The sequence below is a fragment of the Vipera berus genome (assembly GCF_964194415.1).
Source record: "Vipera berus genome assembly, chromosome: 1".
In the NCBI taxonomy this organism is placed as follows: Eukaryota; Metazoa; Chordata; class Lepidosauria; order Squamata; family Viperidae; genus Vipera; species Vipera berus.
In genome coordinates, this window is record NC_138202.1 from 167,796,334 (window position 1) to 167,823,626 (window position 27,293).

Below are 27,293 nucleotides of genomic sequence, written 5' to 3' on the forward strand. Positions count from 1 at the left end.
CTTTGACAATAAAGGTTTATTATTATTATTCTCCTGCGGATCTTCTCCCAGAGCCATGGTGACCATACAATGGCTTTATATTACCTGTATACAAACATGTAATATGTCATCATTATACTCCAAGCTTTTGAAACAGCAACCCAAGAAGTGGTGGATGAGCCAAGGAAGCATCCTACTGTGACATTTTTATTTATTAATATTTCTAGGGGTGGTTTCATAAAACCACTCTTCCAAGGCAGTGTAGATACAATGTAAAACATGAAGCATGGCATAATGATAGTAGAACAGCACCATCTACAATAGCAATGGAGAAATAATTAACTCTCAAGTTTGTGGATATAAAAATATTCTGCAAATGAGGTGCCACTGCTAAGAAGGACCTCTTTTTAGCAGCCCTTCCAGGTGACATCATCATCCAAAGGAGGTCTCCTACTAATTCAGGGTAACAGGAGGTTCCTTATGTTCCCCATCGTAGATCTGCATTTAGTAGAAAAGAATAGAAAGCTGCCTATTATTATTATTATTATTATTATTATTATTATTATTATTATTATTATTATTATTATTATTATTATTATTATTATTATTATTATTATTATTATTATTGTTATTGTTATTAGATCATCCTAGCTCAATATTATTCATTATACCCTTGGACTGAAGGGGTTTTAGCTTTTTAAATATTGTTTTAATTGTTGGGCTTAATTAATTTAATCTATTTTAATTTTATATTATCTTTATATTGTATTTTATGCTGCCCTGTAAACCGCCCTGAGTCCTTCAGGAATAGGGCGGTATAAAAATCTAATAAAATAAAATAAAATAAAATAAATAAATATTATTGTTGGCAGCAAAACATTCTTACAAACTGCTGCCAGATCCTTTTTTCACTGGAGATAAAACAGGGACCTTTTGTAAGCAAAAGAAGTGATCTTAGCTAAGTTTGATTCCCTCCCCCAGGAAAGGAAGAGGAAGAGGAATAAAAGGTTGAAATGGGAATTAAAAATTTTTTAAAAAGGTAATCCCCCCAAAATACGGCATTTAGGTTTAAGAAAGTTACTTTTTGCAGACACTAGTTTTTCATGAGAAAGGGCGTAATTCTCCGAATTACAAACCTTTCATATGAGGCAGTTATATGCAGTAACAGACATACTGAAGAAAAGTCCAAATGCTGAAATAAAGTTTGGGAATGGAGATCCCCAGACATACTGCAAAATGGGTTTTCCCAAAAGGCAAAGGCAATGGTAGTTGCTTTCAGCTTCTACATATATGACTAAAAGCAACAAAATTACATTTTGCTACACCAGCATGGAAAATACACTACCACTTAGTTAGGAGGTTGGACTGCTGGAACTGGGGCATTGGGAGAAGTTTCTGAGGGCAATTTCATACGATGATTTGTATGAGAACTAGCTGTGATAGCGTCAAGTAACCATTCCTCTTTAAAGACCTGAGGCCCAGGTGAAGTGGTAGAGATAAGAGTCAGACTGGGCACAATGCTCCACATGCAGATAGATTTCCACTAATCCAGAAATAAATTAGCTCAGTTTGAGTCCATATTTCGATGTCTGGCAATGCTTTCAAATTACTGCAGAATCCTCATAAGTTGACATGTGAGAGGGACAGGCCTATTAGCTGCTGAGACATACAGAAACCTGGAACTCTGGTGACAACAATATAATCAACATCAACCTGAACATTTCATTGGGTACAAGGATTGGGGCTGTAAAGAAGACTTTCCCTTTGGTGAAAATTCAATTCAACTGCATTGTACTTCCTCCGATGATTCAGAAAAACTGTGTGGGCAGCATAGAACACAATGTACTCATAGGCTCATAAAGAAAACCAGAGACTTTCTTTCACAGCAATTTAACGCACCATAGAGATGTTGTTTTAAATTGCTAGGGCAGAGAAGCTAGTGCAGAGAGATGCATATGACTAAAGCTTATGCATGTTTAATCAGAAGTGGGCCTGTTCTACTTCAGTTGCTCTTATTCTTAGTCATTATATTTTGGAATGTAGCTGGCAATGCTGGAAGCTGTAGCCCTAACATCGCTGGAGAAGATCAGCTGAGGGAGACTTGTAGAGAAGATCCGGCTGGATTAAGCTCCCAACTACAACTCCATTTTGCATTTATTTGTTTCAGCTAGATGGGTGTTAACTTCATTATTTGCCAGTCTCTTGGCTTCATCTAGCACCATGCAGACTGTGGTACTGTTTGCAAGACATTCCTCTGGGGCTTATTGCATTAACAATGTTGCAGGGTTTTATTAACACTTTTAAAACCCTGCTAATCTCTCTTGTTGTGATGTAATGATGTACTAGAGTTAGGGGGATTCAGTTATCTGCAAAACTGTACTACTACTTTCCCAAAGGAATATACTTGCTGCTAGAAATATGTAAACCAAAAGGAATTGATTGTAGGCATCATGCCAACAGATGGATACTCTGCTGTTTGTGAACTGCACTTGTTAAAAATAAACCAAACAATTGGAAAGTATTAGTCCATAAAGGTTTTTTTTAATATTGTTTTAAGTGTGCATGAATATGTAGATAAATATATAAGTATCATTAGTTTGGGCTGGCCATAGCTAAGAAATGAAAATACACATTTACACATTACAATTTGGGAGTGCTTTGCCAGTGATAGAAGACTGGAAGAGAAACTAGTTAAGGAGTTGTAAGAAACTGTAACACATTTTTATGGAGTCTCACAGGCCGCTAAGGTTTAAATGTGAAGAATGTCTCTAATTAGCACTCAAAAATTTTTCTAGAGCAGGGGTCTTCAAAGCCTGGCTGAGGAATTCTGGGAGTTGAAGTCCACAAGTCATAAAAAGGCCAAGTTTGAAGACCCCTGTTCTAGAATATAGAACAGAACAGACACTGGAGACAAAAGATAGATGATTTGTATCAAATCACTGCAGAATTAGATAGTCTAGTTTCTGGGGCAAAAATATTGTAATGAATGAGATAAATATTCTTGTATTGCAAAGAATCAACTTGAATTGAGAATTGAAATTGGACCAATATGTTTTGCTGATTGAGACAGAGAAACCAGATGTGCTTCCCTCATCCTAATTCAAATCCATTAAAGTAAATCCAGACAAAGACTGTTCAATTTAAAAACACTCAGCAGATCATTTCCCATACCTTCTACAGCAGGGATCTCCAACCTTGTCAACTTTAAGACTTGTGGACTTCAACTCCCAGAAATCCTCAGCCAGCAAAGCTGGCTGTGGAATTCTGAAAGTTGGAGTCCACAAGTCTTAAAGTTGCCAAGGTTGAGGACCGCTGTTCTACAGAACATTTAAGACAACTGTTTATTTGCTTCGTGTACAAGCTACTGAAAAATTGCTTTTTGAAGTAGTAGTTCCATTCTACTTAATGACTGAGCTGGCTTCGGTCAGACGTCAGTGTATTGCAATCAACTGGACACACAGTCTTGGAGGAAGCCAAGACAAAGTCAAGTCACTCCACCCATGCAGTACAGGGAGTATCCGTAATTTTAAAATGATTCTGGAGGTCAGAAAATGTTATCAGAAATCATCTTTTTCAAAAGATAATAAGTTATAAGGACATGGTATCTCATTTAAAAAAATGGGGCCCATAATGCAATAAAAGGGCATTTTCACTTTTTTTAAAAAAATTACCCGACTATCACAAACAATTCTGAGGGCCAGGAAAGCTATGTCTGTGGTTCAGCAACATCTTTTAATCATTAAACAACAAGAACTACCCATCATGGAAACACTCTCATTAAGCTCCACTGATGTCATTGAGACACATCCTCCTGCAACATTTGTGTTGCAGATGTTGACATGAAGAGTTTATGGATATCATGATAAACTTACATGATAGACACCCTGAAGAGTTGGGTGACATGGGAATGATGTGGAGTTGGAAGGGCTTAGGGTTTATACAAATAAGGCATACTCCTTTTTGAATAAGACTATAGAAATGTAATAGTCCTTTATGTCATTTGTGGCAATGAAAATATACGCTTCTCTAAGCTGAAATGTGTATTAAGAAAGCCTTTCCAGATTTGGGATTAGCCATTTCATGCATATGGGATTAAATTAGCAAGCAGAGAATTTGCAGCTTTAAATTTACCCTGTGGTACAATCCAACTTGATAGTCTCAGACGCATCTCACTTTTCAGTCTTGCTGAGACTTGAAATAAGTATTTTAATTTTAATTGATTATCCTTCTCTGCAATTGCTTTTCTATATGCCATACTATTGCTTATTTGCCTGTTGTTATATTTCATATGCTATAGCAATATATTTTTTATTCTTATGTCTCTTACGTATGACATTTTATAACTATTCTAACATGCTGTCAACAATTTAAATACCTAGAACATTCATGTCCTTGGCAGAGGATGCAGATTTAAAGATGTGTAATGTTGCTTCCTTATTCCTCCCCCCCCCCCGCCTTCCACAGTAAAGTGCAGGGTCAACTTATTAGAATAATAGTTATAGCTTTGACATACGCCCTAGATCAGAGCTGCTGTGTTACATTTCAAGGAATGTGTCTGCAGGATCTTCCCAATTTGAATGATACCAGATCTTGTAGACTTATCAGTTGTAAAGCAATTATTTCTGTATTTAAGTTCTTCTGTTCATATATAGCTGTCTTTGACCAACATTCTATATAAATCCCAAGTGAGTTAGAGACTCTTGTCCTGGCTTATCTGGGTGCCAGAAATCAAGGACTGTCTGTACCTGCAAGCTTTAGAAAATAAGACCGTTGATCTCTCCAACTATTGGTGCGTAACTGGGCGAGTTTTAATAAAGGAGATATTTTAGCTCAGGGTTGAAATGAGGGGTCCTTGGCGCTCTCTGAGCTTGGTTGTTTTCTTGCAGATGTTTCATTACCCAAATTAGGAAACATCGCCAGTGCTATTGAAGTTACCTAGTTTGGGTAATGAAACATCTGCAAGAAAACAACCAAGCTCACAGAGCACCAAGGACCCTTCGCGGGTGAGTTTTCCATGACAGACTCTGTTTCTCTTCTATAACGTGAATACCGGTAGGAATATAAACAGTTGCTTTATTGTCAGGCCAGTAATCCATCTTATGCTTCTTTTCTGTCTAATTCAATATTAACTGTACTGGCTAGTAATATCACTACATGGTTTTAGACAGAAGATTTTCCCGGTCCTCCTTGGGAATGCCATGGTTGAGTCTCAGATCTTTGATAAACAAGCACCTGTTCTATTCTGCACAATAATCACAGTAAAGCTCACAAGATTGTTGTGAAGTTTTCTGAGAAATAGTGTGTGCATGGGTCCTGTAAAATAATTACAGTACTTTACTGATCTGCAGTATTTGCTTTCTTCTATAAAATAAGCCACTGGGATTATATACCAATTTGATTTCATAAAAAGGAAACTGATTTATTAGCATCAAATATATTCCAAATTGGCTCACCCCATTTATAGTTTAAAAATACAGGAATGCTTCCAAAAAGTCAGTGTACAACATATATCTAAATGTCTTAATATCTCATACAATATTTCAGAATACTATGACTCAGAATTAGCAAAGACATATTAGTCAGGCTACGCGCAAATGCCAAAACTAGTAACAGCTTCTTATTTTGTTTTGCTCTGGGTTGTTTTTTTTTAATAGAGGGGGAAAACTAGAACCTCAGTTGAAGTTTACAATTTTATTTTTTCTGGCATTGTCAAACACTGTCCTGGGGATATGACAAGTCAAAGAGTGGAGTTTCTTTGAAAACACACTTCAATAACAAAAGGTTAAAGTAGTTCTCTATCAAGAAAACAAATGCCACAACCATTTAAAAGAAAACTGTTTTTTTTAAGATTTTGTATAACTCAGATGTATGCACTTAAAATGTGTATTTATACTTATCTGATAAACAGCTTTTAAAAATAGTTTTCATGATTATTTTTTCTTTGAACATTGGGTCCAATACTACAAAATATATAGCTTTTTTGGGGTGGGGAGAGTATTTGGTGGTTGTTGTTAAATATGATGGAAATAATGAATTTCTCAAAAGACTGGAGGTTTATACAGCTGTCTTAGTTATGAAGAAACCAAGAGACTTCTCTCTCTCTGTGTGTCCTCTCTTTGACTTTATAATAAGCTCTCTGATGTTCTGCAGGTTTCCCATATCTCAATTATCTGTCAAAGGAAGGTGCCCTGAATTAACTTTTCCGTGCAACATTTTTTTTAAAAAAATTGGGAAATCGAGGGCGGGTATAGAGACAAATTTCTACAGCAGCAGCTTAGGGTACCTCATGATACCAAAGTAAGTTCACAAAATATTGTCCGAAGAATATGAAAAGAAATTCAAAATAAATTGAATAATAGGCTGGAAAAACAAATACTGTTTGTAAGAGAAGTAAACTGAAAGAAACATAAATCACACATGCACACATAAATCACACGTGCGCACACCTGCTGATTTTGGCACAATATGTAACACCAGAGAGGAGCTCAGGGGGAAAGTATTTCTTATAGAAAATGAATAAGATTACTGTGTTGAATTGTCTGATTTAGCCAAGGAGAAAATGTCAAACTCACTTGATGATATCTGAAAGTTTCATTTCTGCTGGACCTCCGAGATTTTCTATGAAGTTGATGATGGCTGCAGCTAGTGCTCTTTCAGATTTCAGCTAAAGCAGTAATTATAACCTGATTTATTTCAATGTGGTTTCTTCTTCCACTATAGAAATATGTTCTTCATCCACCATGAATGTATTAGCTATTTCAGACAATGATTCAAGATACATATTATTCCCACAGTCTCTAGTTAGTATGATGTTTCTTCCCAGTTTTATGAGGATGATCTTGCCCTCCAACACATTTGAAAACAGTTTTTTGTTTTTTGTTGTAAATATAGATTTTTTTATTATCAGTGAATAACATCATCCAGTTAATAGCAAATAAATCAAATCTAAGGACTCTGCATATAAAGATGATATCAGATTAATTATGAAGGAACAGCAGGAACAATTTTGACATTTCATTGGCATCAAAACATGAACACAAACTTTTATTGACCTAGTCATAAAGAAGCATCACAATTATAATTTTATGGAGTAGCCTGGGAAGTTTTGACTAGTTAAAGTGCCACAGAGAATATAAGACATTTCTGCTCTGTCAATTTTTTCCCACATTTCCCACCAGAACATTTGCCAGTACCTGGAACAAAAGTCATGCAATTGTTTCCAACAAAGAACAATAGTTTCAATAGGAAAAGATGCTACAGATTTGTCTTCCTCTGAGTCTTAGAATAAAGTAGGCTGACTACCAGAAAAAGCAATGCTTTGAGTGAAACTTGCTTAGCAATTTCCTCTCTGCAGAGAAGCCTAGGAGATGTAATTCTATGAGGAAAACAGAACAGGATTTCCAACAAAGAAGTTACAGTTTTATTTCCATGGATCCTTTGCCAGAAGCCATATCTGTTCAAGGAATCCAATAGAACAGAATATGTGTACCTCACCGTTAAACTGGGGAGGCTTTGTGGAGCAACCAAGTCTCAGAGAGCACCAAGTTCAAAGGATCTACAACTCATTTACCTTGGTGGTGGTCTTCAGTTCCGTCAACTTTAGAATTTATAGAAATAAACTTATAGCATGCCAATTTGCTCTTCAAATCAACTCTTGTGTTTTCTCTCTTTTTAAAGCCCAGTTGTGACTTTCTAGAAATGTCTGAAATGCAATGGACAACAGTTCTAACCAGCCTGGCCAATGGTGAGGAGTTCTGGAAATAGAAGTGAAGTTGAAGAATCACAGTGTTACTTTAAGTTAGCAAGTATCATGTTGGCGTTCTTAGCAGAATAGAGGGGAGGGAAGAATGATGGCTTTTTTTGCATTTCTGACACAATTGCGTGCATATACAGAGTGTGGCTTAATGGAGAGTTGAGAAGTTTGCTTCACATCACTCAGAGGGAAATGCAATTATTTCTATCATGGCTTCCAAAATACCATCAATACATAATAAACACTTTTATAATATTGATAGAGTTATCCTATGTCTCAGGAAGGAACAGTACCTGGCTGATCTTGACAAACCATGGATAATTAGTTAGTAGTTGGACAGATCACTAGAAAACCCTAGGACTGTAGGATACAATGGGAAATTGCCTAAAATCTGGAAGGCGGCACTACTGCCACAAACCTATGATTGTACCCAACTAGTCACCCGACATTGAATTCAAATCAAATCTAATTTGATTCTACATTTTTAGTTAGTTCATAACAAATACAATGTTAAAATGTAGTCTTAAATGATCAGCTACTACAATCAAGCACAGTTTAAAACTGAGATACTTACCACCTTCTCCCTACAATTTAAGATGCCTTGATGAACAAGGCATCAAGATATTAAAAGGAATCCAAGTGGAATCTCTTAAAGAATGTTCTATAACTGTGGTGCTACCGCCAAAAAAGACACCCATATCTAAAGGGATATTCCTTAGAGCAGAATCTTGGTAAAAGAGTTACCTTGGTGGGTAAGGATGCCTTGGTGGAGCAGTGGGCTAATGCCTCCTTAAGTAACACCAGCTGCCTGCAATTAGTGCAGGTTCGCATCCCACCAGGCTCAAGGTTGACTCAGCCTTCCATCCTTCCGAGGTAGGTAAAATGAGGACCCAGATTGTTGGGGGCAATTAAGCTGACTTTGTAATAATGCCGCTTGGGGGGGGGCGAAAGCCCTAATAAGCAGGCATATACATAGAATGAAGGCTATTGCTAAGCACATTTAATTTGTGCTTAGATTGTAAGCCGCCCTGAGTCTTCGGAGAAGGGCGGGATATAAATGAGATTAAAATAAAAAATAAATAAATAAATATTAGAGATGGTGATCTTCAGGAACCTTATGCTACCCTTTTATTTGGAATTTAAATATTAAAACAACACTTTACACTGGTTTTATAGGGTTTATACTAGAATGCTGTATCAATTGGATTGTGAATCATCTACTGTCAAAACATGAATGAAATATTCTGGAAAGGACTTCTGGTTTTGCGCAGTAGCACAGCAGCTAAGGGATCGCGGGGCTCTGCTCCCTACGGCTGATTTCTGTCTGCTAGGGGACCCTAAATGGGCCTGAAGTTGCCCCGTATAGGCAACATAGAAGGGGGGAAGTACTGCCGATTGTGGAGAGATGGTCGGTCCGATCGGTTTGGGAAAAGCCCTCCAGAAACTGGCAGGAGAAAAGGCTAGCTCAACTTCCAAGTCTAGCCCAAGCTACAAGCAACCGAAGTCCAAAAGTACTCCTTCAAGCTGACTGTAAACAATGTGTTTGGAACTGGATAAGAACAGCGATGTTCTCTCTTCTATTTAGAATCTGATTTCCTGTAAAAAACAACAACCAAGAAGCAAAAAGCCTCCGAAAGTGAGAAGGCCCCACTCTCCTGCAGACAGAAGCAGCAAATTAAACCTTTCAGGGGGAACATAAATATATTGAAGTAAAAAAAATTGGTGGAATCTTTTAAGATTTCCCTTTTATATCATTAAAACAGAAGTAAATAAGTGTTTATTACTGGGAAGAACTAGTGCTGACACATAGTGGTAGATGAAGATATTACAACAGCTGCTCTACTACAGAGACTGACGAGGCCCAGAAAAAGATAAATTTGATTTTGGTAACCTTAAATGTTTTAATAACAAAGAACAGATGTGACAAAAAAAGAAACATAAACTCTATAAAAAAGAAAAGAATTGACCTTTCTGGATTACAAATACTAACTCAACTGTGACTCTAAAGCCATCTGCAGAGAAAGAAAAACCCTGATTTTTGACTATCATGGAAAACCAGAGATCTGCAGAAAGAATATACCAGAAGGAGATCTATGCTATGTTGTAACTAATCCAAACAACAATAATCTCAAACCACAAGGAAATTAAACATAACCTTGAAAACATAAATGAACACATCTCCAATTTAACTTCACAACATAAAAATTCTCAGAAAATAAAATAGAGTGAGCAGAGAAAACAGACAACTGATTACGAGACAGAGAGAGATTACAAGATGAAATTTAACAATACTAGGAAATATGACTTAACCCAGATGGAAAAAAATTTACAGGGAACTCCATACATCGAAAAGACATCGAAAAGACAAACTACACTTTAAGATTACAAAATAAGTTTGAGGACAAGAAAAATGGTTTGGTAAAATGGATTTTGCCAGGAGAACTATGAGATCTTGAAAGACAAAAAATAGTAAATAAAATCAAGAAAGACAAAAAGAAAAAGATTTTCAATGAATATGAAAGGGCGAAACCTTCCTATAAAAACATCTTACCTGTTTTGCCTTTTATACCAGCAACAACATTTATAAGATTATGGGAAGACTCTTTGACTCATTGAAGCATATTGAACAGGGAAGATGTTGGGCAAAAAAAAGAAAAAAGGCTAAATTGAGAATCAAGAAATTAGATGATGGGAATTACCAGAGGGAGTATTTAAAAATTAAACATTTGTTTGAATATGGTTAAAGAAATAGAAAGATTTTGAATATACCGTAAATGAAGATTAGTTTAAGAGGGATGAGCCCCTAAAGATTCAAGGTGTTGGTAATGACTTACAAAGCCCTACATGGCATGGGTCCGGATTACCTACGGCAACACCTTTCGGCCGGCGTCAACTTCCCTCCGTCCAGTGCGCTCCAATCGACATTCTTTGCCTCCGATCAAAGAATGTCGATTGGTGGCCCCTAGGGGGAGGGCATTCTCTGTGGGCGCGCCAGACCTGTGGAACCGCTTGCCGGTTGAGCTCCGGATGGCCCCCGACCTTCGCTCCTTCCGGCGCGATCTAAAAACTTATTTATTCGAGCAATCTGACCTGGTTTGATGGGTTAGGGTTGGGGTTTTAATATGTCTTTTAATTACTGTTTTATATTCGGGCATAATATTTGTTTTTTAACTTTTGTATTTCGTTTTTATATTTATTGCCCTGTACACCGCCCTGAGTCCTTCGGGAGAAGGGCGGTATAAAAATTTAATAAATAAATAAATAAATAAAGTAATATAGTTTGCCTTCTTTCCTTTTTCTTTTATGTTCGTTTGTTTTTTGACATGAAAAATAAAAATGTTGGGATAGTTTGTTTTTTTCCCTCTTTGCTCTTATTTTCTTTTAAGATATGAGAAATGTAAAAATGTGATGGCTTGTATGAGAAAAAAGATTTAAATACTTAAGAGTAACTAATTTTGAGAAAATCTTAACCAGTAAGAATGTTTTGAATACTGTGGGGAAAACAAATTTAAATAAGAATGTAAACAGGATTTATGATGAGGCAATCAAGATGATCAATGAATAAGAAGCTTCATACTGATGTAATTATTATTTGCAGAAACATGAGAAAAATGTTTATATTAATTGTCATTTATTTAAATAAGAACTGTATTAATTTTAGATTGGCTAAAGCGAATATTATTGGAAGAGGAAATCAAGTAGTTATTATATGGACTATAGAATTATAGAAATTATTGTTTTTTAAATACTAATCCAGACAACATGATGTTTACCAAATATTAAGGTGTATGTTAAAAATCAGTAAAACATATTTTTTTTTAAAAAAAAAATATTCTGTAAACATTGAACTAATAATTTTTCTTACGTAGTGTTGCTTCCAAGTAGAACTGCTTAAATGGCAGGCATATGTGTGTATAAACGTGTGTGTTGAAGTTGAGAGCATTATAGATGTACGTATAGATATGTAGCTATAACTTAAGTTTTAATTTAAAGGGCTGGACGCCCCTCCAATTCTAAAAAAAGGTACTTTGGAGTCCATCATACTACAAACATGTCTACAAACAAACAAAAAACTGGTAGTACCAGGAACTTCTTTAGCAGCAGAACTGAAGTCATGAGGAGAGCTGATGACTAATAAAATAACTCTTCCATGCAACATCATATCTATCACAGAAAAGCATTGCACTAAAATATATGATTTCTGCATAGAATGCCCTGTCATCTTCAACAAACACATATGCACACTATTTAAACAGTTCTACTTGGAAGCAACACAAAAGAAAAAGCAAATTATTAGTTTAATGTTTCCAGAATATTTCTTTCATATTTTGACAGCAGATGATTCACAATCCAATTGATACAGCGTTCTAGTTTAAACCCTATAAAAATACATCATCTGCACTTGCTTGGCTACACAGATTTGTTTCCAAGCATGAAGTTAAAAATCCAAGTATAAAAATTAAAGGCAAAGCACGTAGGCGGGTTAAGAACAGATCTTTCTTCACTTGATATCTCCACAAGTCTAAATTTGCTTGCAGAAGAGATGCTGCTAATAATGTCACTGCTTGCCTTGAATCAATCATACGTTTTTTTCTCTCTTTGGAAATTGGGACTTTCTGGGTTTCTGGGTGGGCACTGAGGATTAAATTCATTACAACCCAGATCATAACTCCAGTGCGAAACCTAGTTTTTAGTACAGGCATATTGTGCATGTGAGAATCAGTCATAAGCTAGCCATTACTGTTTCACTCTTCTTTTGTTACTTTCTATTTTTCTTGCATCTTGGTCTTCTCTGATGTAATTCAGAGAAATTGGCCGCTTGGTCAGCAGCAATATCCAGCTGGTTTCTCAGTAAAAATTCTGATTGGAAAAACAATGGGCAAAAGCATAGGAAATCTTAACTTTTTCTTCATTGTTACAATTCTATTTAGAACAGCAGTTGGACTATCTGACTTGATGTATTTTCAGATCTGGTTTGTATGCATGTTTCATGTTCCTACAACTGAAGTATGAGCAAGCAAAATTTCAATTATATTAAGATTTCTTTATGGAGGAACCCTTAAATCTGTGTTTTTGCCATTCAAGATATTTTGCATTTATTTATTTATTTATATCCTACCTTTATTATTTTTATAAACAACTCAGAGTGGCCCCATTTGCATTCTTTTACAGACGTTGAGGCCATTTGGGGGGGGGTTGTCTGTTTTTCTCAGGGTCACCTGAGTAGTGCAAACAGGTGTGGAGCCTTCTTGGAACAGCTGAAAGGACTGTGTTGTGGAGCTGTGCTTTCTGCAGGATCTTTTCTGCCCTGTGTCCCTTCACTGTTGAAGGGCATAAAACATCCTGCAGAAAGCACAGCTCCACAACCCTAGTCCTTTCAGCAGTTCCAAGAAAGCTCCATGCCCATTTGCACTACTCAGGTAACCCTGAGGACACAGACAAACCCCCAAGTGGCCTCAACAACTCTCTAAAAGGATGCAAATGACAAACTGTCTGCAAGAATATAAATCCTGCCATTCCCCATCATCCAGTCCGAACTGAAGAAGCTTCTTGGATGAGAAGCGAAAGGTCTTCAAAGAAAAACAAGAAAGTCCAGTTGCCTCTTGAAAAAGCACTTTTAGGACAACCATGATCTGGATGACTGAAAATCTCCACAGACAAACTCAAAGTGGTGAACATATCTAACGCTCCTTCTTCCTCTTATTTTCTGAACAACAACCCTATAAAGCAGGGGTGTCAAACTCAATTTCATTGAGGGCCGCATCAGCATTGCGGTTGCCCTCAGGGGGCTGGGTGGGTATGGCCTGGGTGGGCGTGGCCTACTGGGTGGGCGTGGCTAAAGTGCATATGGCCTACTGGGTGGGCGTGGCCAGCTCTACATCTTTCGCATCAAGGGTGCCTATGGGGGCATGGGCAGGAGTGGGACAGATCTGAGGGTCTCTGGCAGAAGGAGGGTCTCTGGGCCAGGGCCAAGGCAGTGGGGGCCGTTCCCTCACTGTTTCCAGGGTGGCTTCGCGGGCCACATGAAACCACTTCGCGGGCCGGATCTGGCCCCTGGGCCTTGTGTTTGACATGTCTGCTATAAAGTGAGCTGGGCTGAGAGAGTGTGACTGGCCCAAGATCACTCAGCTAGCTTTCATGGCTAAGGGCAGATTTGAACTCACAATTTTCCAATTTCTAGCTTGTTGCCCTAATCACTAGACCAAACTGGTTCTCTAGACCAAATTCTCTCTCTTATATTATCTCACTGAAGGCTAGAAAGCAGTACCTTTTTTTCAATGCTACTTGCTCACAGAAACGAAAATTTCCTTCTTGGATCAAAACTATGTCTATCCATTGTTAAATGTCAGCTTTCTTATCCATATTGATGTGCTGGTAAGATTATATGATGCTGTATCCCTTTTGTAAACTTTTATATTATTTTTCGTTTGCTAGTTTGTTTCTCTTTTTAAATATTAGTTCATTGGCTTCACTCTATTTCTTCTGTTTATGGAAGAAATTAGGATTCAGGGAAAAAACACAATGGAAGATGGCTGAATTTATTTCTTGCTAATTCATCTGAACAATTAAGGGTAGATGCGGGTGGTGGTGGTGGGGTGGTTAGAGTTTCCCCCCTTCTTAATCTATAGGACCACCTCATTAAAAAAAATTCTCCACAAATCTGGATGCAGCTTAAAAAAATCATTAAAAAAACAAACTTAGATATTTGATATTATCAGTTCTTAGAAAATTAAAGAAGAAAATCTACTACATATATATATCAAGCTCTTGTGAAAATCCACTTACTAGTTAGTTTAATGTTTGCTTTTCAACAGCCAATTGAATAGCCAATGTAACCAAAGGATACTTTGTATTCATTAGCATTTTCTCATTTCCATAACTTAAAACAATAAATTGTACTTTTCTCCTTTCCATCTGGCATTATCATACTGTTGTAAAAGAAACAACAAATTACATCCTCGTGCCAAAAACAGCACATCACTGTGAACTGCCAAAAAGGCTGACTTACTCGGTTGTATTTTACATTTAAAAAAGGCCATTGATCAAAAATTGATTTCCACAAAAAAACTGAATCATTCTTTTATCAGATTTGCCCTATTTTTACTTCAAGAAGCTTGCAACACATTAAACTGAGAGATTCAAAACTCTTCAGGCTGAATTACCTTGTTCAGTTACATCAAACAGACAAGGGGATCTGATTAACTAAAATAGATGGATTTTCACTATAAAATTTAGAATTTCTCTGATAGAAAAAAGGAAATGACTGTTTGAATAGGCTAATGATAGTTTTCATAGAAATTCAATAGTGTGTGTGTGTGTGTTGGTGTGGTTGAAACTACATCAGTGTTGGAAATGAAAAAGAGACGCTGAGCTTGTTAAAATTTTATTCTTGGGAGTGATGTTTCTTTGAAGCTCACACTCTCTTTTCATCCAGATTGTAACCCTATAAAATCTTATCTTGCCGTACCTCTAAACGAAGAGACTTTTATTAAAACAATGAAAAATCTCCACCATTGCTCCCACTGGGCTCTGGTTTTAATCAGAATTCAATTCATTCCAACAAGGCGTTGCTGCAGTTAATCTCTTGTGAACCTTACTATTATTGTATCTTGACTCCACAATTTTATCGGCTACCTGTTCCCACCAACTTTTTGAATGTAGTTGCTGAGTACTTTTCAAAGCTGCTACTGTGTTGTATGAAATATGGGGTGGTGGTGTAATCATAGGAACTATATTTAATTTATTTTGGTTTTGATCTCACCTTAAAAACTTCATTCCTTATTTAGAATATGGCAACCAGTGCAATATTACAATTGCAAATCTGGTTCCCATCACATGAAAATAAGATTGCCTATCTCTACATATACATTTTAGGAGTTTTAAAAATGAATTTATAGTTAATATTGAGAAATCCCAAATCCAAACCTGATCTAATATCAACAGGAACATTTTGCCTCATTTTGTACAAGTGTACTGGAAAACCCTTGTTCCGTGGTGCTGCCTTGAAGCATAAATGATAGGAAGACAAATGAGGGAAATTGCCCAGAATTGTAAAGAGGAAATTCCATTCATGAAAAATGTCATCTCCTACTTTTCAGCAATCCCCTCTATTTTTGTCAGTCACTTGTACCACAGCCTGCTGTACTGATCAACAGTGTTCAAAGTCTAATACGGTAGTTTGGCACTGTGGCTCAGTGCAAGGGAGAACAGACAATAAATTATCTATTTCAGCTGCATTTCTTTCAACCGCATTATGCACACATATTATCCTTTTCCCAACACTGAATATTGTTTGAATTGCAACACTCCTAAGATGAAAATGAAACAGTCTGCACATTGATAACTACTGATGATGATGATAGTAAAACTGAGAGAAGACCAAGAAATCGCCCAGATGTTGGGACTCTAGAAAGAGTGCAGAGAACAACAAAGATGAACAGGGGACTGGAGGCTAAAACATATGAAGAATGGCTGCAGGTATTAGATATGTCCAGTTTAAAGGAAAGAAGGACTAGGGGTTACATGATAGCAGTGTTTCAACATCTCAGGGGCTGCCACAAAGAAGAGGGAGTCAAGCTATTCCCCAAAGCACCTGAAGGCAGGACAGGAAGCAATGGATGGAAACTAATCAAGGAGAGAAGCAACCTAGAACTAAGAAGTTTCCTGACAATTAGAACAATTAGTCAGTGGAACAACTTGCCCCCAGAAGTTATGAATGCTTCAACACTGAAAGTTTTTAAGAAGAGATTGGACATTTGTCTGAAATAGCATAGAGTTTCCTGCCTGAGCAGGGGGTTGGACTAGATGACCTCCAAGGTACCTTCCAACTCTTTTATTGTTCTTCTAGGAATATTGAGGAAATGGTGATTTTTGACATTTCATAAACTGACCTAATTTACAAAAAAACCCATGTTCATTCATTTGAAGTAATATCCTGCAATATTAAGTATTATTTTTACTAGATACTAAAAGTAAAGTGAATGCCTTTCTGCCTTGTCCTCTTGCATGTATTGACAAATTCTTAAAAGAACTTTGAACTCCAGTCTAAAATGCCATTGTTTCAAGAGCTTTCTTTTATAGTAATATGTATAAAATAATACACCATTCATACTATTTATTATTTGCATGAAGTGCAGAACAGCTACGAAAGGATTGGTTTACTCAGAGAAATTTCTTTGTCCAGCATCCTGTGGCTGCTTGAATAAGCTTTCTGAGGGAGAATATTTTTGCCATCCTGTTTCCATTCAAATGTAATGCTTTCAGACTTATGACAGTACAGCAGTAAAGATTGGGGCAATAAACACTTGACAAATCATTTTCCCTTTGTCTTCTACAAAATAAATATTCCAGCTTGCATTCATTGGTGTTCCAAATTATCTTCTCAAAGCAGTGCCTTGCTCATTAATTTTTTAAAAATAAAGAGTCCTAGTAAGAGGGCTTAGCTGTGGTCTGTTTTGAATTGTCTTCAGATTTGTGCCCACCAAAATGACGCTTGTAATATGATATCCTAGAAGATTACAACCTCTTAGAAATCATTTTCTCCTACGTCATAGACAGGAAGTTATCATACCCACGGCCAAAAAGAAAGAAAAAAGAAAAAAGCTGGAAAATAAGCACTTGGCTTTCCACGATGAAACAGTTAAGAGCATATGGAAGGAGCCTGTATTAGAATCAAAACATCACATTTTGTTGTGCAGGTTGGGTCCAGATGTGATTCCAGATGTTAGCCCATTGGACTTATTTTACGCAAATAACACTAGAGTCCAAATCCATTTTTTGAAAATATGATTTCTCTGACCTGCATTCTGTTAGGCAGTTTTACTTCATTTGTCTCATTTACATGAGCTGTTACATTCTTCTTAGCCTTGGGCTGAAGATGTGGAACAATCTAACAGGGTAAGCTGGTTAGCTATTGTTGTTGGATTCTGTTTTGTTTTGTTTCTGAGCTGCAGCACATAATTATCCACTTAGTTTTGGTTTGAAGGATAAAAGCTTAACAATATTTTTTTTCACAAAATACTTTCTTAAGAAAATATTTTTTGTAGCTTTTTTTTTTGCATAATCATAGCTTGGACACAATCTTGATTGCCGTCATGGTTTTCAAAACAAAGAGATTTAAGGACCTCAAATGTGCGCCACCATCAGAAATTATAGTACCCAAATAAATACAGTCCACTGCCTATATGCAATGAAAAAGTAAAATATAATCATTTACCAATTGTCACCTAAATTTGCCCATAGGATTATTGATAATAAAGTCATCAATTTTTTCAGTATCAGTTTTAGAACATGCCCCAATAGCCTGAATCACACATAAAGGTTAAACAAGAAATGCTTAATGGCTAGATTGACAAATGAAGCTAACTTGAAATGAAATCCGCTACATTATAGCCTCAGTTGGATGTGAACCAGATAAAGCAGTTAGTTCTTAAGGCATCTCAAATATTAATGAAATAGCTGCTGACTGGTTGCAAAATGATAATTAGTGTGTAACTCTGAGAAAAGTGCAAATCCACATGCTACTTGGAGAGAGAGAGATTCTGCTGCTGAATTTGACATTTTGTTCATTAGTTTCAGGCATCAGAGGAACTTCAGCTGGGGCACGCATGATCAACAACAGCAACTTGATAATTCTTGTGCTTTCAAATGAAATTACAGTCAAAATATTTTTATGAGTTTTGAAAGGTTTATTTCAACTAACGTCATGTGCTCTTGCATCTTTATTTTGCTATTCAGTATACAAGATTTATCTTCCTTTTTAAAAAAAATAATGTTTCACAAAGGCACAGCATAAAGTTCTTACCAAACATCCTTGAAAGACATTTATCTTGTTACTCTTTTGCACGGTTCTGAATTGATTAAAAATACAGTAACAGTGGTTTTATCAATTTGGTAAACCACTTCTGAATGTAGGCAAAGGCAGACGAATAAAATCCAGTTCTCTCAGGCAACACAAGAGTTAAACCAGTTCTTCTATCCAAACCAGAAGAGGCTTCGCTTCAGAAGGCTACAACTACAATTTTGCAGACAACTAAGATGGCCTCAGTGGGTTAGGACGCTGAGCTTGTCGATCAGAAGGTCAGCAGTTTGGCGGGTCGAATCCCGAGTGCCACGTAACAGAGTGAGCACCTGTTACTCGTCCCAGCTTCTGCCAACCTAGCAGTTCGAAAGCACATAAAAATGCAAGTAGAAAAATAGGGACCACTATGGTGGGAAGGTAACAGCGTTCCGTGCGCCTTTGGCGTCTAGTCATGCCGGCCACATGACCACAGAGACATCCTCGGACAAGCGCTGGCTCTTCGGCTTTGAAACGGAGATGAGCACCGGCCCCTAGAGTCGGAAACGACTAGCACGCATGTGCGGGGGAACCTTTACCTTTTTAAGATGGCCTCAAATCCCACTGACTTCCATGGCAAGCACACACATATACAAAAATCAAAGGACTCGCACTGGAAATCTGCCAGCACATCATCAATTTCTGCTAATTTCACTTTTTCAGCATCTCCTGAACTGGTTCTGGAAAGTTCCCCAACCATCCAGAGTAGATTTGGAGGTTGTATGAAGGGCTGTAAAAGGGCAAATAATTTGCCCTTCTTTCCCTTTTCTCCAGTCATCAACGGAAGAAAAGAACTGCTCTTTTCTCATTAACTCTTTTTTAAAAAAAGTCAAGGTCTAAACAACCCTACTAGTGCTTGGCTAACATCTGTATAATTGAAGCCAAAAGTTTACCTGGCTTAGGTGTCCGAATTGGGGTGCCCAGCATGATTAACATTTGGTCTTTGCTCACCCCAGTAGGAACAACTCATTTCTAGTTAGGATGTTGAGCGAGAATGTCTCTGCATCTGTCAAGGTTATAGAGGGATAAGATCAACATTGCCTATAAGTGTTCCACATTCTGGCTGTGGGATCATGGAGCCCTGTGGGTATGCTACATCTGTTACTAGACCCCATCTTCTAATAGTGATTTCTCCTATCCAAGGTTCCCATTCAGGAAAAACAAATAAATTAGGGTATGAGCTTCATCATTCCTCTCTGCTCCCTAACAGGCTCAGTTGTTGCACTGCCTTCTGTTGTTCTTATCAAAGCATCTGCCCAATCAGAGAAGTCTATTTGCAAATTGCCATACTTTTTTTTTTAAAAAAATTGGCACCTAATTTCTTTACTGAATACAAATCAGCCATAAACACTGCCCCATAACACCTTCAAAACATGTCCTGCAATATATATACACACACAAATATTTTTTTATATATACATACATATATATATACATATATATATATATATATATATATATATATATATATATATATATATATATATATATATATATATATATATATATATATATATATATATATATATATATATATATATATATATATATATATATATATATATATATATATATATATATAAATATATATATAAAATAAATGTTGGCCCTCATATTTCTAGCAAATTTGAGTCCACTTTATTTAGAATATTGCAGATTGGTTTGTATCCATCTTTGTCAGATACAGATGTTGCACAGTCAATCCGAAAAACGCTTTGCATTTAGTGATTTTTTTTCAAGATTTAGACTGTGTTGGTTGGTTGCGCTTAAGACAACAGAATATGATAAATACCGTATATACAAGTTTTGAAGCAACAAAATGATGACCCATTCATGATACAAACTGCTGAAAAAATACAGAACTTTCTTTGATTCCCTTCATACAAAATAAATTGCCCAATTTGTCTACACAGTAGACAATTTGAAGAGGCAAAGTTTATCTATCTCCAGATATATTCATATGCCGAAAACATATATACAAGTACAGATCTAACTAGGGCATGTTTGATCCCATTACATTCTCAACCAGCATCTTTCTGAATGTTTTAAATCCAGAGGTTGAAGCTTAACATTCCCATGGTTGGGTGTCACCAGCTCCTGTATACAAGCATTCACATGCGAAGATATGCTAATGCATGTGGACACAATACACAAATTGAACTCATTGCATTTTTCAAGAGCAACTATTTTCCCCAAAAGTCACTGCTGCTCAGGGAGTCATCTATTTGAAATAATATTATTGGTGAGAACTGACAATCTTCTGTAATCACCCATACAGCTTTTCAGGTTTAAAAGCCACATCTCCCATCTCGCTAAAGCTTTTGCCATTTAAATGTTCACTGGTGCAGTCATGGTTAAAGCTGAAGCTCTGGCCATCAGTGAAGGAGGAAGAAACTGTATAAGCTGACCGGAGACCATCGGAGTGGGCAAAACTATGCTCAAACTGGATCCTGTATTGATTCCAGTGCCTCCGTAGGACAGACTGGACCTGTTTTAGAAAAAAAAGAAAAGAAAAAAAATAACTGATAGAAGTTAAAGGGGGAACTATTGGGGCTTCCTTTCTTCCTCTTCTGCTCTGGATCAACAATTGCATATTGCTGATCAAGACTCAAGTCTATTGAGCTTTTCCCCCTTTCCAGTGAGATAGAAAGAACACAGAACTGAGCAACATGAGCAACCAAGGTATATAAAGGGGAGCTTTTGCCCAGGTTCGCCTGGTCTGCCAGTTGCGACCCTACCTGGACCGAGATGCCCTACGCACAGTCACTCATGCGCTCGTGACCTCCCGTTTAGACTACTGCAATGCTCTCTACATGGGGCTGCGCTTGAGGACCATTCGGAGACTACAACTGGTGCAGAATGCGGCCGCGCGAGTTGTGATGGGGGGGTCTCCCGATACTCCCATGTAACACCTCTACTCCGTGAGCTGCATTGGCTTCCGGTTGCTCTCCGGGTGAGATTCAAAGTGCTGGTGATGGCCTATAAAGCCCTAAATGGCATGGGTCCGGGATATTTGAGGGAACACCTACTGCCAGCATCAAGTTCCCTTCGTCCAGTGCGCTCGCAGAGGGAGGGTCTTCTCAGGGTGCCGCCGGTAAAAGATTGCCGCCGGGTAACACCCAGGGAGAGGGCCTTTTCTGTGGGTGCACCTGCCCTCTGGAACCAGCTGCCCGTGGAGCTCAGGACTGCCCCTGACCTTCATTCATTCCGCCGGGACCTGAAGACTTGGCTCTTTGAGCTCTCTGGCCCAGGCTGAGAATTTTAACTGGGGTTTTATTTTCAGGGATAATTTAATCTTTTAATTCTCTTTTAACTTTTTATTTTATATTGATGTGATTTTAAAATGCCCTGTAAACCGCCCTGAGTCCTTCGGGAAAGGGCGGTATATAAATCTAATAAAATCTAAATCTAAAGTCTAAAGGAAAGAAGAGATAAGCCAAGGTATAAGGAGAAAAACATATACAATAACCTTGCATTTCTAGAGGGCTCATTCGGTCAACTGAGTAATTTAATGCTATACAAATTGTGGACTAAGTTGTCTTTAATAGCATTAATAACTTATTAAATACTGATTGATATTTCTATTTCTACTTTCCATTTCCACAGCACCGAGAACTGAAGTCTGTAAGGTGGGTTACTCTCCTTGAGAACTTCATGGCACCAAGTGTACCCCAAATACCATTAACTGAATTTCAGTTCATCCCAGCTCTTTCTGTAGTAACCCGAAGAGCCTTTGATTTAGGTGTTTACAGACACAGAAATGTGCATGCAATGACTGTCGTTTCAAATCAAAGGAAAATGCTACAAAATATTTTCCAAAATAGTAGCTGTATGAACCTGTTACAAGAACAGCAAAGAATCTTCGGGCAGCACAAAAAGATTAACACATGTATTATGGGAGAAACTTTTTGATCAAATATAACTGTTATAATTAGCCTTGGAATTTTTGGCCTGCAAGGAAGAATCTCTGAATGAAAGACTGTTTGGGAATTCACGTATATCTCTCTCTGAGTAACCGTAAGGATGGAGAGATTACATATGTACATAATAATTTTTCTGTAACCCTACTGATCAATTTTACATGCTCAGCAGCATGTGAGACAGTGTAATTTTTGTTGGCTTAATCCTGCAGGATTTTTCAGTTGACAAACCTGATTTATATTTCCAACAAGATGGTGGAAAAACTGTTTCCTGAGTCGAGTTCACCTTGGTTAAAAATATGTTGGATAATACAAATGAAGCCACATAAGGTCTCAATTTGTTTACCCATTTCTTTGGGAGGATGTTCTGTTTTGCAATAGTTTCCGTTCATACAATGTGGTAAGCCACCTGTGCAGCAGGAAGTTTGATTTACTAGAGGCCTTGATGAAATGTGAATGGAATTCATCACCTCTAAGAACAGTTGTTAGCTGAAGAGAGAAACTGCAGATCTGCTTTGTTGAAGGTTAGGAGATGTTGAAGGGAATCTTGTGGCTAAAAATTATCAGCTTCTGATCAGTGTTTCCCATTCATGATAATTATTTTGGGGAACAACAATTCTCTGTTATGAATCATAAAGATTTATATTTTGAACACTAGTAAACATGTTGTAAGGGTTACATTTGCAGTCAAATATAACTGCAAAATCAGCCATGTGTAGGTTCCATGGATAATTCTGGCTTAAATTTATTTATTTGTTTTGTTTTTACTTGCAAGAAATTTATTTATTATATTTGGTGCTTATATTTTAGAAAGTCATTTCCCCTTTCAGTACAGATAATAAATTATTCCAGTGTGACTTATTGAAAGGTATAGTGCATTCTCTTTGAACATTTTGTAAGTGAAAATGACCAAAGCAGCAGTTGGGGGGGGGGGGGGGAAAGATGGTTAATAGATAATGGAAGACAATCTTCTTAAAATTACATGAAGGATGCAGGGTAATTTAACCCTGATCTAGAACCATCCCAAAAGCTTTTTCTTTACCACTACAGCTCTAGTTAGATTTAGAACATCTAGCAGAGTTAGGTTTCAAACCAGCAATCCAACTCATTCCTAAAAAAGATATACATATATATATATATATAAATGAATTACTGTACCTCTCCATTAAAAAAACAGAAAATTGTTGCCACCAGCAAACCCTGCAGAATAAAACAAGAAATTATTACTTGCCTTACATATGTTTGTATTTGATGAATGACATTATAACCCAAACAAGATGTTCCCTCTGAAGTCATTCCATGGCTATGCTTTTAGCAGATCCCTGAACTCTAACTCATGCCATTCCAAAGGAACCCTAATTCTCAAAAATACTTTGGAGAAAGAGTGACAGGCAGCTGGAAGTTAAGTCATAAAAATCATTTGATTCAATCTTCACTGATCCATCCTAGTTAGACCAACTTAAATAGGACTGAAACAAGGTGATTCTAAAATATCTTCTGATACCTTCCATGCACTAATTCTCTGTTGACTGCGGCTTTGAGGTCCTTTGCTCCAATTTGAAAACTGTTTTTCTCTTTCTAATTATGATTTCACTTGACTTTACATTGGACCTTGTGTGGCTATTCCGTAGCCAAAAGCTATTGGCTAAGAAAACAGATCTCAGAAGGAGGTCTGCCAAAGCAGTAACTCTAAAGTTTGGAAGGAACTCATTCTTGTGCATGATTGTCAAAGTGCTGTGTATTGGAAACTGCTGGCTACAAAAAACAATTTTACTCCCTTTCCTATCTTTAGAAAACCCGATCCTGAAGGCAGAAATCGTGAAGGACTTGTTCCCCTCCTCTCAATTCTTGCATTGTCATTCAGTTCTTAACAGGAGAAATCTGAGCAAAATACTGTACTACTAGTATATTCCAAGCACTACAATTTCCCAACACTTCTGAACCCTTGATACCTGATAGTGGATCAGAATGTGTGTCACATAGCTGAAAATCTCAATGGCGACACGACCTTCTGGCTGCCATGGGACCAGCACAAATTCAATGCCGAGTAGAGGCACCAGTATGAGGGTGGCTCTGACTGCCTTCATGTAGAGATTGGACTCTGCCTGATGGGTGACTTTTAACTTTGTGATTAGAACACGGACAATGTTCAACAGGAAAAAGAGATTCACCTGCAAGGGAAAGAAGAGCATTCTGTGAATGTTTACGATTTTTCTTTTACAGATCTTGTGTTGCACATCCAAAGTGAAACCCCAAAAGTATTTGAGTTGTGATGGGGAGAGAGTGGTTGAAATGACAGGAATAGGAAACCCCCCCCCAAAAGAAAAAAAAGAATGCAAGTGTTTAAAAAAGCTTGTTACAATATATTTGGCATTAACCATACTGTATGCTTTAAATACCCTTTTATTGAAGAAGAGGATAAATGGCTGTTTGCATTGTTTTATTATGTTTTTGCAAGATAACAATAATCTGTAAATAATGAAAATTCAGCAAAGAGCTCTGGGACATCTCTGGATAGACCAGAGCCATTCTGTGAAAAACCAAAATCAACCAAGGAGAGGGAAAATGAAAAGCTCACAATCTGTCTGATAATATTGCCAGGTTACTTTATTAGATTATTCTTATCACAATTAATACAATTTTACATGGCTTCTCATGAAAGAATATTACTCTGAAGTAGGACATAACAAATTAAAAGTTATCCACATCACACATAGAATAATCGCACTGCAGATCTTCACCCCTCAATATTTTAATTATTCCCAGAGGTCTTGACCCCTCTTTAGTCCTGATAAGACAACTTTCCCTCTCCCAGGAAACAGGCAATAGAGCATAGGCTGGCCTTCTATGGACTTTCCCCACTGTTTTTAATATCCCGAGGCTACGATCAAGCCGAGCAAGTGGTTGCCAACAGAATAAGAGACATGGAGTTCCAGCTAGAACTTAACAGGATATCTATCCACAGCAGAAATCAGATTAAATGGGGTGTGTGGGAATCAGCAAGATATCTGAAAATCCTTACTCTTCCCTAAGAATAGAATACTATTTTTTAGAGGCAATCTTAATATCTTCCCCTTAGCATTCCTGCAGGGCAGGTATGATAAAACCCCAATAGCTGAGCGAATGTGTACATAGGGAAGTTGAAGGTATCTCACAGGTCCGACTGAGCTGCAAGTTCTTCTTCAGGGACATCAGATCAACATAGATTCTCCCTCTATCAGAGAGATTTCTAGGGAGATCTGATCATTTCTACGTGAACCATCTCCTTCAGGATTCAAATCCAGCCATCACTTGTGACATAGCAAAATGTTGTGCTGCTGCAATGATAATAAGGGAAAACACCTAAAGAACTACAGACCCTTCTTTACTCATATTATTACTTTGCTTAGTGACTTCCCAATAATTTTCAGAGAATGTATTTATTTTAATGTTTAATTTTTGTGCTGGTCTGTGACTGTAATAAAGATTGTGATTCTGATTCAATATTTTCAAGCAAACTGGTCAAATATTTTGGAACTGTTTTGGATCTTTTCATATATTGTGCTAATTCCTCTATTTTTCCTGTCACTCCTGTTTTTAAATTATGCATTAAATTGATGTTAGCAATTGTCCTGATTATTTAAAGCACAGGGACTAGTATTATGTAAATGTATCAAACTTGACATTTTGACTTTTTTGCTTTTGTTATTATGTTGCTAGAGTTATTGTTCTTTTTTTGTATTTAAAAAAGAAAATCAGAGGAAAATACACACACACACACACACACACACAAAATTCTCAAGTTACAACAGCTCTGGAAAAAGTGGAGCATCCGTATGGTAACATGATCAAAATTCGGACACTTAGCAACTGGTTCATATTTATGACAGTTGCAAATGCCCAGTGTCATGTGATCCTCTTTTGAGATCTTGACAGGCAGAGTCAATGGGGAAGCCAGATTCATTTAATAACTATGTTCCTTACTTAACAATTGCAGTGATTCACTTAACAACTGTGGCAAGAAAGGTTGTAAAATGAGGCAAAATTCACTTGACAAATGTCTCACTTAGGAACAGAAATTCTGGGCTCAATTGTGATCGTAAGTCAAGGACTACCTGATATATATATCATTTTGACAGGGACTGGATGTATATGTCATCCCTAAGAAAATAAAGTATTGGTCATCAGAAATTTATACAAGGGCAGCTACTGAGCACAAGTGATGATGGCCAGTTCTTCAGCTCCTTTTGGTCCTACATCGAATGAATCATCTACACAGTATAAGTTTCATCTTCTATATAAATGATGTAAGCAGGGCATTTTTTCCTCATAGAATGCTCAGAATGGCGTTCCGGCAACATTTTTTTTGCAAAAAAAAAACAAAAAAAAAACAACTTTTGCACAAGCTGTGCTGCTATTGGTTTAAGCCTATTGCAGGCTTTGCTCTTTTATGACTCATGGACTTCAACTCCCAGAATTCCTGAGTCAGCTATGCTATTGGCTTTTGGAAAACAATAGGAATTGCTGCTGAGCTTGCCAAAAGACCCGGCAGGCAAATGTTGCACAGGCAAGTTGCAGCGAAGGCAGAAATTTTTGCACTCCTCCCTGCTCCCCAACTACACCATCTCAACTAGGTAAGTAAGATATTACTTGCAAATAGGATATCCAAGTATGACTCAAGGAAATTTTCCCTGCATGGAGGGAGTAGTGGTTTCACTTTTACTTTTCAAATTGCTGTAGGGAAGAAATGATGATTAGAAAAAGGCAGGAAGTTATTTTTATTAGGAAGAATTCATTTAACCCATGCTAGATCTTTGGGAGCTTA

The 27,293-nt window shown here is 37.2% G+C and overlaps 1 protein-coding gene across 1 annotated transcript in view; it reads right to left on the reverse strand.

Moving 5' to 3' along the window:
- Positions 1-20,160: 20,160 nt before the first annotated feature.
- The window catches only part of CALCRL (calcitonin receptor like receptor), a 48,537-nt gene continuing 41,404 nt past the window's right edge, over positions 20,161-27,293 (reverse strand). The window contains exons 10-12 of the mRNA XM_081314765.1: positions 24,442-24,660; positions 23,648-23,689; positions 20,161-21,057 (exon numbers count right to left, since the gene is read on the reverse strand). Of these exons, the coding sequence (XP_081170891.1) occupies positions 20,836-21,057; positions 23,648-23,689; positions 24,442-24,660 (483 nt within the window). The 3' untranslated portion in view covers positions 20,161-20,835. The remainder of the gene's footprint in view (positions 21,058-23,647; positions 23,690-24,441; positions 24,661-27,293) is intronic.